Consider the following 10,520-nt stretch of genomic DNA (forward strand, 5'->3'; position numbering starts at 1 on the left):
ACCAAAAAATATTCTTGGGGAGGAGGAAAGGCGTGTGCGGTGAGGGAAGAGATTGGACAATAATCGTGCACCTATGGATGAGGACAGTGGGTGAGGAGTGAGGGCGGAGGGTGGGGTGGGAACTGGGTGGAGGGGAGTTATGGTGGGAAAAAAGAGTAACTAATGTAATAATCTGAACAATAAAGATTTAATTAAAAACAAAACAACAAAAAAAATAAAAATGTGGGTTTCCAGAAAATCTAATCTTGAACCAAATTCCTTGTTGGACTTGCAAGGTGGCAGCTGCTCCCCTTTGGCATGTGACCTCGAGATCCTCACAGACAAGAGGTTCTTAACAGAGGTGATTAGCTCCCACAGGAACATCTGACAATGTCTGGAGACATTCCTGATTGTCACAACTGGAGGGCAGAGGGTGCTATTGGCACCTGGCAAAGAGGCCAGGGATGCTGCTAAAGATCCAACAATGCACAGGACAGGCCCACAACAAAGAATTATCCAAAACAGATTGTCAAACTGCAGCGGGAAGGCCGGGGAGGGTTGGGGGGCGGGAGGTAGGGGGGTAAAAAAAAAGAAAGAGAGGAAAATAAAAAAAGAATTATCCAGCCCAAATGTTAACAGTGTGAGGGTTAAGAATCTGCCAGAGACCCTGGTCCTACCCCGCCAACACCTGAGTGTGTACTCCTGGCACCAGCTGACTCTTAAAGACCCTTCCTGCTCTGAGATCTGGGAGACTGGGAACTTTAACCCCTTGCCCCACCCCTTGGCTACCCTTCTATGAGTGTTTCAAGGGCGCTTCTGCCCAGGTGAGTCCCTCGTCTCTTCCCACAGAGGGGAAGGTGGAGAGGGTCACTTACATGGCTTTGGTTTCCAGATGCCCTCTTGTGGCTGAGGATGTCATGAGCAGCACTGAGCATCACCACGTAAGAGAAGTTGTTGCAAAGGCCCAAGAGCCTGGAGTGAGGACAGATTTCCCCCGCATTTACTGAGATATAATGGACATATTAGAACAGATCTTAACCTCCTTTCAGGCCCACAATCTAACTGCAATCCTAGCACCAATCCTCCCCTTTCCTTCAATCAAGCTCCCACTTTTTTCTCTATCACCAGACCTCGTCTCCATTCAGTGTTAGGGTTGGAAATATGGGCTTTGGGATCACAGAGTTGGGTTCACATCTAGTCTCCCAGACTTCTCCCAGGAAGAGGAGAGAGTCATCCTTGATGACCGTTCCTCTGAGCTCCCCCCAGTTCCTGGGGCATTTCTCATCCACCGAGCCTCTGTCTCGGATGCGCTGTGGGTCAGTAAAAAGCTCCTGGGGCTTGAAACCAAGGGCTATGTTCAGGCCCCAAGTCTGCTGCTTCCTACTTGAGTGGCCTTGGTCTACTCATGTGTCAAGCGGCGACACAAATTTCTCTTCCACCTGGAGCAGTTCCGGAAGGGTCAAAACAAGATAATACCAAAGTCCCTTATGATCCATGAAGGATCTTGTTTGCATACATTCATCCCCCAGAGCAGCACTCAGTGATGGGAATGGAACTGGGCCCAGCGCCAGAGATTTCATGCGTCCTTTTCACAAGCCCATGAAGGGGGACTATTGCTCTTCCCATTTCACTGCTGAGAAACAGACTCAGAGGGGCTATGTGACTAGAGTTTCATGGGAAGTCACTTCTAACCCAATCTGCCACCCAAGTCCTCGATGTTTAGGTGGTGCCAGGATTTTTCAGCATTTAAAGTAATTTTAGGAGGCAGATGGATGCTCTTATAAAAAGTGCCCAGCCCTTGTGGCTTAGTGGTTGAGTGTTGACCCATGAAACAAGAGGTCACAGGTTTGATTCCTGGTCAGGGCTCATGTCCGGGTTGCGGGCTCAATCCCCAGTAGGGGGCATGCAGGAGGCAGCCGATCAATGATGTTTCTCTCTCTCTCTCCCCCTCTCCCTTCCTCTCTCTCCAAAAATCAATAAACCATATATTTAAAAAGTAGCGATGCACTTATTTAAGTGTGCATTAGGAAAATATTGGCTTTCCATAGAGTAGTGGTTTAAAGTTTTCTTTAAAAAAATACGTATATTGCCCTGGTCGGCTGGATCAGTGGTTAGATGTCGACCAGCAGAGGGAAGGGTGGGTGAGTGCGGGAGGCAACCAATCCCTGTGTCTCTCTCACCCCGATGCTTTCCTCTCTCTCTTTTCTCCCTCCCTTCTAACTCCAGAAATCAATGGGAAAAATATCCCCAGATAAGGATGAAAAGAAAACCCCCAAAACGTATATTTATGAATTTAAAGGCTTAATTGGTTGGAATAAAAACAAGTAAGTAATCCCACAGGTGGTATGAGGATCTGGCCAAAATGTTAAGGTGGTAAGTAAATGAGTTAAATTTGGGAAATTTACACATTGCCTCAGGCAAACCAAGTGGCTCAGTAAATATTTGTGGATTCAGCTCCCTTTTCCAACTCTCTCCTCCCCTCTCTCCTCCGGTGGCCTCCCTCTTCCAGCCCCTTTTCACTCTGTTGAGCTCTTGGGCCACTCACCAGAAGCCCATCGCGTTCTTCCAATGGGCGCCCTGCCGGTCCGGCGGCGGGGGCCGAGGTTCCCGAGGTTCCCGAGGTTCCTGGGCCGCGCGCTGTCCTGCGAGGGCGAGAGAAGGCATGACCCCCACCCTCTCAGGGGTATGGTGACCCCACGGTGTCCTCCGGGTGGCGCCTGCTCCGCTCCGGAGCTGTCAGGGGGGTCCCGGCCAGAGGCAGTCGCTCCAGCGCGGGGGCCGCAGTACTCACCCTCGGAGTCTGAAAGGCGTCGCCGCGAGCCCGCCGCGCTGCCTCCCATGGCATCAAGTTCAGGGTCCCCAGGGGTCCAAAGTCAGCGCACGTTTGGAGTCCGCTCCGATGGGACGGGGAGGGTCTGTGCCCTGTGAGAAGGGTCAACGCCCCACTGCTGGTCCCACCTGCGCTTCTCTGCTGCGCACCCCGAAATCCACTACGCGAAGCCGGGGATCCATCTCGCGGCCTCCCACGCCCCACCGTCGGACTCGCCCCCGCCCCTCTAAAGCGGAGGGGGGGGTGGTCCCTGCAGCCTGTACCTTTAAGAGCAGCTGAACATTCCGCACCACGGAGCAGCAGGTCGGCGGGTCACGTGACGGCGCCGGCGGGTTCCCCCATCACGTGCTCGGAGGTCCTCACCACTTCCGGGTTTCCTCTCTAGCTTCGCTGTAGGCCTCGCCAGCTGCGGGGTGTGGGCCGAGAGAGGCCAGGAGAACCCTGGAACCGCTGGTTTAAAACTGCAGTGGGCAGGATCAGCACGAAGAGCCCTGACGTTAGATGAACGGCGCCCGCGGCCGCCACGGGTCTTGTGCCAACACTCATCATGGCTGCGCGCAGCTTCAGCGCCCGCGGCCCTCACCTGCCAGAAACAAATATGGCCGCCCTGCGACTCATTTCAGCCGCGACCGTTTCTGGCCGGGAACAAAGACGGACTGCTGCAGGCCGTTCTTATTCCTTTCTGTTGTCCTGACATGGCTTTAGAAACGGAATGTAATGGTAACACCCGCCTAAGAGGACGTCATGAAGTATTTATGGGCAGTATCCAAGGCGTAAAGAGGTCCCTTTACCAAATCATTCTAGAACCAAAGAATATCACAGGAGTCCAACCCCCGCTTTTACAGGTGAGGAAACAACAAAAAAGGAAAGTTACTGATGATCATACAAAGTTAGATGTGAAGGTGACCTTAGGAAAGCAGCCGGCTAAGCAGGCTCCTGGGGATTCCTGCCTGCTCCCAGGGGGCCGGACCAGCCGATTCTAAGGCCCAAGGTTCTGATTCTGTGATCTCATGCCCTTTATCTAAGTAGGAATTTAGGAAGTGGGGCTCCAGAGGCGGATTAGAGGAAGAGGTGGAGATCAATGCCACTTCACATAGTCCCAAATAAGGAGGGATTCTCTCACCTTCCTCTAGGTCAGCGGTTCTCAACCTGTGGGTCGCGATCCCCTTGGGGGCCGAACGACCCTTTCATAGGGGTTGCCTAAGACCATCGGACAACACATATAATTACATATTGTTTTTGTGATTAAGCACTATGCCTTAATTATGTTCAATTTGTAACAATGAAATTGTCACCACAACATGAGGAACTGTATTAAAGGGTCGCGGCATTAGGAAGGTTGAGAACCACTGCTCTGTGTGGTCAAGCAGCATTCTGTGATTTCTCCATTACCTCCTTCCCCCGCTGATATCTCCTACGGGCTTCCAATCCCTGTGCCCCCCCTCCGTCCCCCGCCTTCCGCTCTTTCTCACAAGCAGGCCGCCAGGCTGCTGTTAGAAATGTGATCCTTTCCCTTTGGTCTTCCCAGGTCACTCAACCAATGAAAAGTGGGGTTCTACACCCATGCAGGGCTCTAGAAACTCATCAATGTGTCATACCTGGCCTCTGCCCTCAAGGAACTGACAGGAGGGTGGGAGGCAGACACAAATAACCACAATTCAAAACCTAGCTAAGTTTTGTTTCACAAGCATGACTCGGCAGATTAGGAACAGCATTGAAGCCGCCAATCCAGCCCCTTCTTCCCCTTGGGGAAGCATTAATGACCCTGAAATGAGAAGCCATAGCTCTTACCAGCCCCCTACCTACTCCCACTCCTTGTCCCCAAGCGAAACAGGAACCACAAACCCCAGCTTCCTCTCAAAGTGTCTGTGGCTTGTGGGGAGGCGGAAATGGCTGAGGTGTGAATACAAGACCTGAGTCACTTGAGCTGCAGTTGCCACATGCACCCTCCCCCATCCCCAATTCTGAGGTCTCCTGCTCCCATTTTTTCCCTTTCTGGCTTCTGCCTTTGCCCTTTAGCTCAAAATATGCACCTGAGTTCCTTGTGGGGTGCACACCCATTTTCCAGCCTGGGCTGGAAGCTGCCGTGGGCATTGCCGGAGGTGGGTAGGGCCTGGGGTAAGGATACGTCAGGGGGGAACAGGGGAAGAGGAAGTGCTTGGGTCCTGGGTAAGACTGGCTTGTCTTGGTGGGTGGGGACGGTCATTGTCAGCTTTCTGGACACACAGACACAGACAGGATGGATTTCCTCCGGCTGCATCTCCCAGGGCTGCACCAGGCCTTGAGGGGGACACTGGTGAGAGGGGCAAAGAGATGCCAGGGACTTTCACCCTGCTCCCCGGGACCTTACCTTCCCTCCTCCCTTTGGGTCTCTCAGACTTGAGATTCCTTCCCTAGGATAAGGCAGCCTCTAAAGCAATCTTTTCTGGATTTCAATCCTCCCCCCTCCACAAACCTATCCACATACCCGAGTCTAGGCCCTTTGCTATTCCTTCTGCAGATCCTGTTGTCCTCCTCCCAGAACCCAGAACCCCTCCTCCTATTCTGAGTTCCTCTGTCCCAGGGCCCGCAGGAGAGAGCTGGGCCTTCCCTTAATGCCTTTGTCTCCCCCTCTCCCCATTCTTCTAGGATTCTTTAAGTACCTTTGTCTCCTACCTTTTGGGGGATGAGGTCCCTACTGTAGAGAGGGGAGAGGCGTGCGCAGCTCAGGAACTGGGGGAGGTGGCTACAGGGAGGCCAGGAAGAAGTGTAGAGGAGGAAGCCCAGGAGGCCCTGGAGGTTGTGGGAGGCAGCCAAAGCAAGGGGGACAGAGGACTGAGAGGGCCTGGAGAGGCTAGAAGACACCAGGAGGGAAGCTCAGCTACAGAACAGACCTGGAGTTGGGGAGAAGGCAGCTCCCATGGATCTCAAGGAAATAGGCAGGACACTGGGGCGCGGGAGGCAGTCAAGGCTTCCAGGTGCCAGGAGCCAAGTGCCCTCTTGGAGGCCAGAAAGAAGTCTGACGCAGGGTCTGAGGCTGGCGGAGATGGGAGCAGCCCAGCCCAGGAGAGTCAGGAGTGCAATGAGCAGGAAGTGAACAGAGAAGAGACACCGAGAACCTGGGAACAGGAGGAGGAGGAGGAGGAGGAGGAGGAGGAGGAAGAGGTCAGGGCCAGAGAGCCAGGGGGGGCCAGAGGGGTGGAGTCAGAGTGGACCTGGCGCAGGGAACCTGAGGGAAAGGCTGGTGCCCATGGCCAGAGGGCAGCAGGGAATGGCAGGGAGGCAGAACAGGCAGTCAGGGAGGCCCAGGGAGCTGGGGCCAAAGAGGCCGGGAGGGAAGGAGAGGTGGTGGCCGTGGAGAGGGATGGCCAAAGCACAGAGGCACCAGGGACTCAGGACCCAGGGGCAGCATCTGAGGATGGGGCAACCTTGGGTGGAGAGGAGTTCAGGACAACCTCAGGTGGGGAGGAGGCCTGGACAGTCTCAGGTGGGGAGGAGGCCTGGACAGTCTCAGGTGGGGAGGAGGCTGGGACAACCTCAGGCACAGAGGCAGCTGACTTCCCAGGAGTCAGGGAGACAGAAAATGGGGCAGTCCCAGGAGATAGGAGCCTAGAGGGTGCTGGGAGAGTCTGGGCCCTAGGAGAGGCCTCCAGGGGAGCCCAGGAGGAGGAGGTGGGTGGACATAGAGAGGCTGAGGTGAGCCTGTGCCTGAAACAGACTCCGGCCCTGGGAACGGAAGGAATGGGAGAAGCGGCTGAGGTCCAGACAGCAGGGAAGGAGGCCGCGGAGCGCCAGGGGTCAGAGTGGGAGGCAGGGGAGGGCGTTGAGGGTCAGGCAGATCAGGATGGGAAAGAGGCCGAGGCAAGGCAAGACACAGAGATCAGGGCCACTCAAGCCAGTCCGGAGGAAGTGGTGCAGGCACAGGGGGCCAAGGAGGAGAAACAGAGTTGCTGGGCCGTAGAGGCTGAGCTCTCCCAGGACCAAGTGGCAAACAAGGCCGAAGGCGATGCTGACTTTGCGGCAACCCCAAAGGCCACAGCGGAAAAGGAGTCCGGGGAGAAGAGGAGTGCGGCGGGAGCTCACATGGGTCGAGAAGAATTTGGGGTAGAGGGTGGTGGCCCAGAGCACAAGGTCACTGAAGTGTGGGACGTTGAGCAGATAGGCGGCCTGCAGACCCCCGTGGAACGCCCCGGGGAAGAGCAGCAGGTGGAGGAAGAGCGCTGGAGCATTCCAGCCCAGAGCGAAGGGGAGGCAGAAAGGAGCCTGGAGGGCAGTCCCCGGCACACGGGGTATGTGAGGCCTGAGGCCGAAGTCTGGGAAAACCGGGGGAAAAGGGACGTGGAGAGAGGGAGTACCCAGGAGGAGAAAGTAGGTATGGAAGAGGAGGGGGAGGCCGCGGGAGGCCAAGAGCCCGCACTGCCACAGGTCCTGGGGGCAGGCGGAGAGTGGGAGGAAGCAAAGGAAGCAGGGCGTGGAGCAGAGAGCCCGGAGCTGGATGGAAGGCACGGGGCAGAGTTAGGGACAGGCTGGTCCCTGGGTGAGTCAGATGCCAGAGAAACTGAGGATGAGGAGGTGGGGGCCGCAGTGCCCTGGGAGGCAGAGAGAACACCCAGGGGAGGCGGGAGGCTGGAGGAGGCAGTGTCGAGCTCCCAGGACAGCGAGGTCACACGGGCCAGTTCCTCGGCTGCCGGGATTGTGGAGCATAAGGCAGCTTCAGATGAGAGGGCTGCTGGGACTGGGGAAGGGCCTGAAAGAGAGACGGGGGAAGCGTGGGATGGGGCATTTGGAAGAGGCTGGGACTCAGAAGGGAGAGAGGAAGCTGGCAGAGGTGCAGAGGTGACGGAGGCTGCAGAGGGAGAGAGCAGAGGCGGGCAGGCATTTGGCCGGGAGGGCTCCGCAGAAGAGGAGGTTCCTGGCAGAGGGGGCCAAGTGGAGGCTTTTGAGGCTGGGGAGGGTGAGCCAGGGGGGGAGGCTGGGGAATTGGCAGTGGCAGACGGAAGCTGTGGGATGGGTGGCTTTACCTCGGGCTCCCAGGCGGTGAGGGCAGAGGGGACCATGGTCGTCGTGGAGGCCGAGGGGTTCCCAGAAGGGCAGATGCTGTTAGAGAAAGAGGCTGGGGCACAGGAGGCAAGGCAGCAGGGACGAGGCAGCGAGGGGCAGCGTGGGGACCACGGCCCTGAGGCAGAGGCACACACGCCCTGTGGAATGGAGGACGTGGAGGTGAGTGGACACCAGAGGCCAGAGGCCAGGGAGCTTGAGGCAGAAGACCTGGAGGACGCCCAGGGCCAGGAGGACCAGCCAGCAACCCAGGAGCCTGGACCACGTGAAGAGGCTGCCCGAGGGGATGCTCAGGGCAGCTGGAGTGAGGTAAGGGCTCCGGGAAGGGTCCGGGGCCAAACAGACCAAAATCCTGAAGCCAGCCCCTACCACTCAGTGCTCCCTCCCCGCAGGCCCTCCTCCCTGTGTCTCGCCTGGACGTCTCTGTCCCGCGGAGCCGTGTGCTCCTCTCCCGCAGCGCCTCACAGCGTCGCTCCAGGCCCTCTTTCCGGCGCATCCCCGCCCCTGAGCAGCAGCAGGAGCCTGCCAGCCCCCCACCCGAGGAAGAGCTGTCAGCCCCTGAGCAGAGACTTCTCCACCCAGAGGAACCCCCAGAGCCAAGCCTCCCTAGGTCTGAAGGGACCCCAGTGCCAGCTAGGAGAAAGCCCCTGGGACACGGGTAAGCGCTGGGTGAAGTGACTGGGCTGGGCTGGGCTGGGCAGGAGGCTCTGGACACTGGAGACCAGCTCCCAGCCTGTCTTCCATTTCCAGGTTTGGCTTTGCACACCCCGGCATGATGCAGGAACTGCAGGCCAGGCTGGGCCAGCCAAAGCCCCAGTGATGGCACCGAGACCCGGGAGCCAGGCCCTGAGTGAGAGGCGGAGGGCTCGGCTGAACCCTGCTCAGCCTGCCTCCTTCGGCCACTTGGATGCACCCTGTCCACCCGCTGGGCCTCAGTTTCTTGCTGTTCCATCCACGAAGCAGACAGAACCAGCCATCTCTGAGAATCATGAACTTAAGGAATCTGACTCTCCAATGCAGCTGATGGACCGCCTGCCCCACGGGGACCACTGCTCACAGCCTGTCCTGACTACCTCCCCAACCGGTCTGGGCAGCTGTCTGGAGGCCTAGAGGGGACAGGGACAGTCTCCCACAGCCTCCCCTCTCCGCTTGCCCCCCTTTTCCAAGCCCCTCCCCAAGCCGCGGAGAGTTGTGGGAGGAAGGCAAACCTCTGGGGTGAAGGCAGCCGGAGGAAAGGGGTGAGGAGGGCCTATGGAGCTCCATTTACAATCAAAGGTTTGATGTAAGTGGACCAGCCACCTTAAGGAGCTCAGCCTCAGAACTCTGCTAGTTACTGTGGCAACCACCAACTGAGCAAGCCAGAGTGGAGAAAGGTGGGCCAGGAACCCCAACGTGTAGGAGCAGAGAGGGATCCAGGGTGGCCAGAGGCAGCAGAGCCCATTCTGCGCCCCCTTTGGGTATCAGACACCCCTTCTCTGAAAAGAAGCCGAGGCAGAGAGAGGGTGAGAGTGCTTTATTAGGCACCCAGAATGGCGGCCTAGCCGAGGACAGCCAGCAGGTCCCGAAACAATAAATATCCCATCATTTCCCTGAACAATAAATAAATATCCATGAAATAAATATCCAGCTAGGACTGGAGGGGCCTTAAGTTATTGGGGAGGGTCTGGGGAGGGCGGGCAGTAGAGTCCTGCCTTGTCTAAGGCAGGGAGCTGGTGGCTGTCCTGTTGGCCCAGACTCGTTGTGAAATCCTAACCGGCGAGGGAAGGGGCTGAGAAACCACTCCATCAGGGCTGGGAGCCAGCCAGTGTTGGGCACCCCAAGGCCTGGTCTGGGTTCTTAGCTTGGGAGAGCAGCAGCAAGTCCCGCACGGCCCGCGACAAGACCAGTTCCAAGGAGTGCAGCAACTGGTAGGCATAGAGGAGCTGGGGCCAGGACATCCGGGCTGACGTCTGTGAGGGGCCATCCAGGGCCCCTGGGGGCAGCCCCTTCCCCTCCTCGTTCTCCTCCTCGGGGAGGTTGAATCCTGCAGCCAGCACCTGTGAGGAGAGGCTCATGGTCAGAAAGTGGTCCAGCTGAGATGCTGAGCGAATCCTTGTTCCTTTATGTGCCTAGTGGTGCCACATGACGTCAGAAATCATAAAGCCGTGATTTCCCTACTTCAGCTCTTCCATTATGTCATCACCTCGTGAACCCTGCCTGGTTTTGTTTTTTTGTTTCAAGAAAATGGAAGTCACAGAGCAAGCTGGTGCTTGCGGAGGAAGCTGGCTCACTCATCCAGGATTGCTCTAGGCCAGTGATGGCGAACCTATGACACTCAGAGGTGACACGTGAACTCATTTTTTTGGTTGATTTTTCTTTGTTAAACGGCATTTAAATATATAAAATAAATATCAAAAACATAAGTCTTTGTTTTACTATGGTTTCAAATATCAAAAAATTTCTATATGTGACACGGCACCAGAGTTAAGTTAGGGTTTTTCAAAATGCTGACACGCCGAGCTCAAAAGGTTCGCCATCACTGCTCTAGGCACTGGGGTTCTGGAAATTCCTCTCTTAAGGGTCATCTTAGGATCAGAAATGGGCAGAAAGGTGATACAGCTTGTCTTTCTGCTGCTTGCATTTTCGATTCTCCTTTTAATAAAGGTAACATTCTTATTTCCCTGTGACATGTTCA

At 56.3% G+C, this 10,520-nt stretch overlaps 3 protein-coding genes across 5 annotated transcripts in view; 1 reads left to right on the plus strand and 2 right to left on the minus strand.

The window, feature by feature from the left end:
- Window positions 1–3,153, minus strand: part of CLN3 (ceroid-lipofuscinosis, neuronal 3) — a 12,648-nt gene extending 9,495 nt beyond the window's left edge. The window contains exons 1-4 of the mRNA XM_006756864.2: window positions 3,073–3,153; window positions 2,771–2,901; window positions 2,525–2,621; window positions 855–951 (exon numbers count right to left, since the gene is read on the minus strand). Coding sequence (XP_006756927.2) covers window positions 855–951; window positions 2,525–2,621; window positions 2,771–2,819 — 243 coding nt within the window. The 5' untranslated portion in view covers window positions 2,820–2,901; window positions 3,073–3,153. The remainder of the gene's footprint in view (window positions 1–854; window positions 952–2,524; window positions 2,622–2,770; window positions 2,902–3,072) is intronic.
- Window positions 3,154–3,263: 110 nt separating this feature from the next.
- On the plus strand, window positions 3,264–9,472 carry APOBR (apolipoprotein B receptor). 3 transcript variants are annotated; one of them, XM_015559513.1, is made up of 4 exons: window positions 3,264–3,654; window positions 5,438–8,155; window positions 8,239–8,504; window positions 8,597–9,472. In XM_015559513.1, the coding sequence occupies exons 1-4, from the start codon at window positions 3,505–3,507 to the stop codon at window positions 8,664–8,666; spliced, it is 3,204 nt and encodes a 1,067-aa protein (XP_015414999.1). In that variant the 5' UTR covers window positions 3,264–3,504; the 3' UTR covers window positions 8,667–9,472. The 3 variants fall into 3 exon arrangements, with proteins under 3 accessions (XP_015414999.1, XP_015415000.1, XP_006756926.1); XM_015559514.1 differs by having other exon boundaries at window positions 3,264–3,529; XM_006756863.2 differs by lacking the exon at window positions 3,264–3,654 and adding an exon at window positions 4,261–5,105.
- IL27 (interleukin 27) overlaps window positions 9,345–10,520 on the minus strand; it is a 3,093-nt gene continuing 1,917 nt past the window's right edge. The window contains exon 4 of the mRNA XM_015559515.1: window positions 9,345–9,882. Within this exon, the coding sequence (XP_015415001.1) occupies window positions 9,631–9,882 (252 nt within the window). The 3' untranslated portion in view covers window positions 9,345–9,630. The remainder of the gene's footprint in view (window positions 9,883–10,520) is intronic.

This window comes from Myotis davidii, unplaced genomic scaffold, assembly GCF_000327345.1.
Source record: "Myotis davidii unplaced genomic scaffold, ASM32734v1 scaffold934, whole genome shotgun sequence".
Lineage (NCBI taxonomy): Eukaryota > Metazoa > Chordata > Mammalia > Chiroptera > Vespertilionidae > Myotis > Myotis davidii.

What these genes read in the sequence shown, in the direction of transcription:
- APOBR (XM_015559513.1), top strand. Translation starts at nt 3,505, where the DNA reads ATGGCTTTAGAAACGGAATGTAATGGTAACACCCGCCTAAGAGGACGT. An exon ending in TCCAACCCCCGCTTTTACAG is followed by an intron (nt 3,655 to 5,437) that starts GTGAGGAAACAA and finishes CCATTCTTCTAG; the next exon opens with GATTCTTTAAGTACCTTTGT. An exon ending in AGAAAGCCCCTGGGACACGG is followed by an intron (nt 8,505 to 8,596) that starts GTAAGCGCTGGG and finishes TTCCATTTCCAG; the next exon opens with GTTTGGCTTTGCACACCCCG.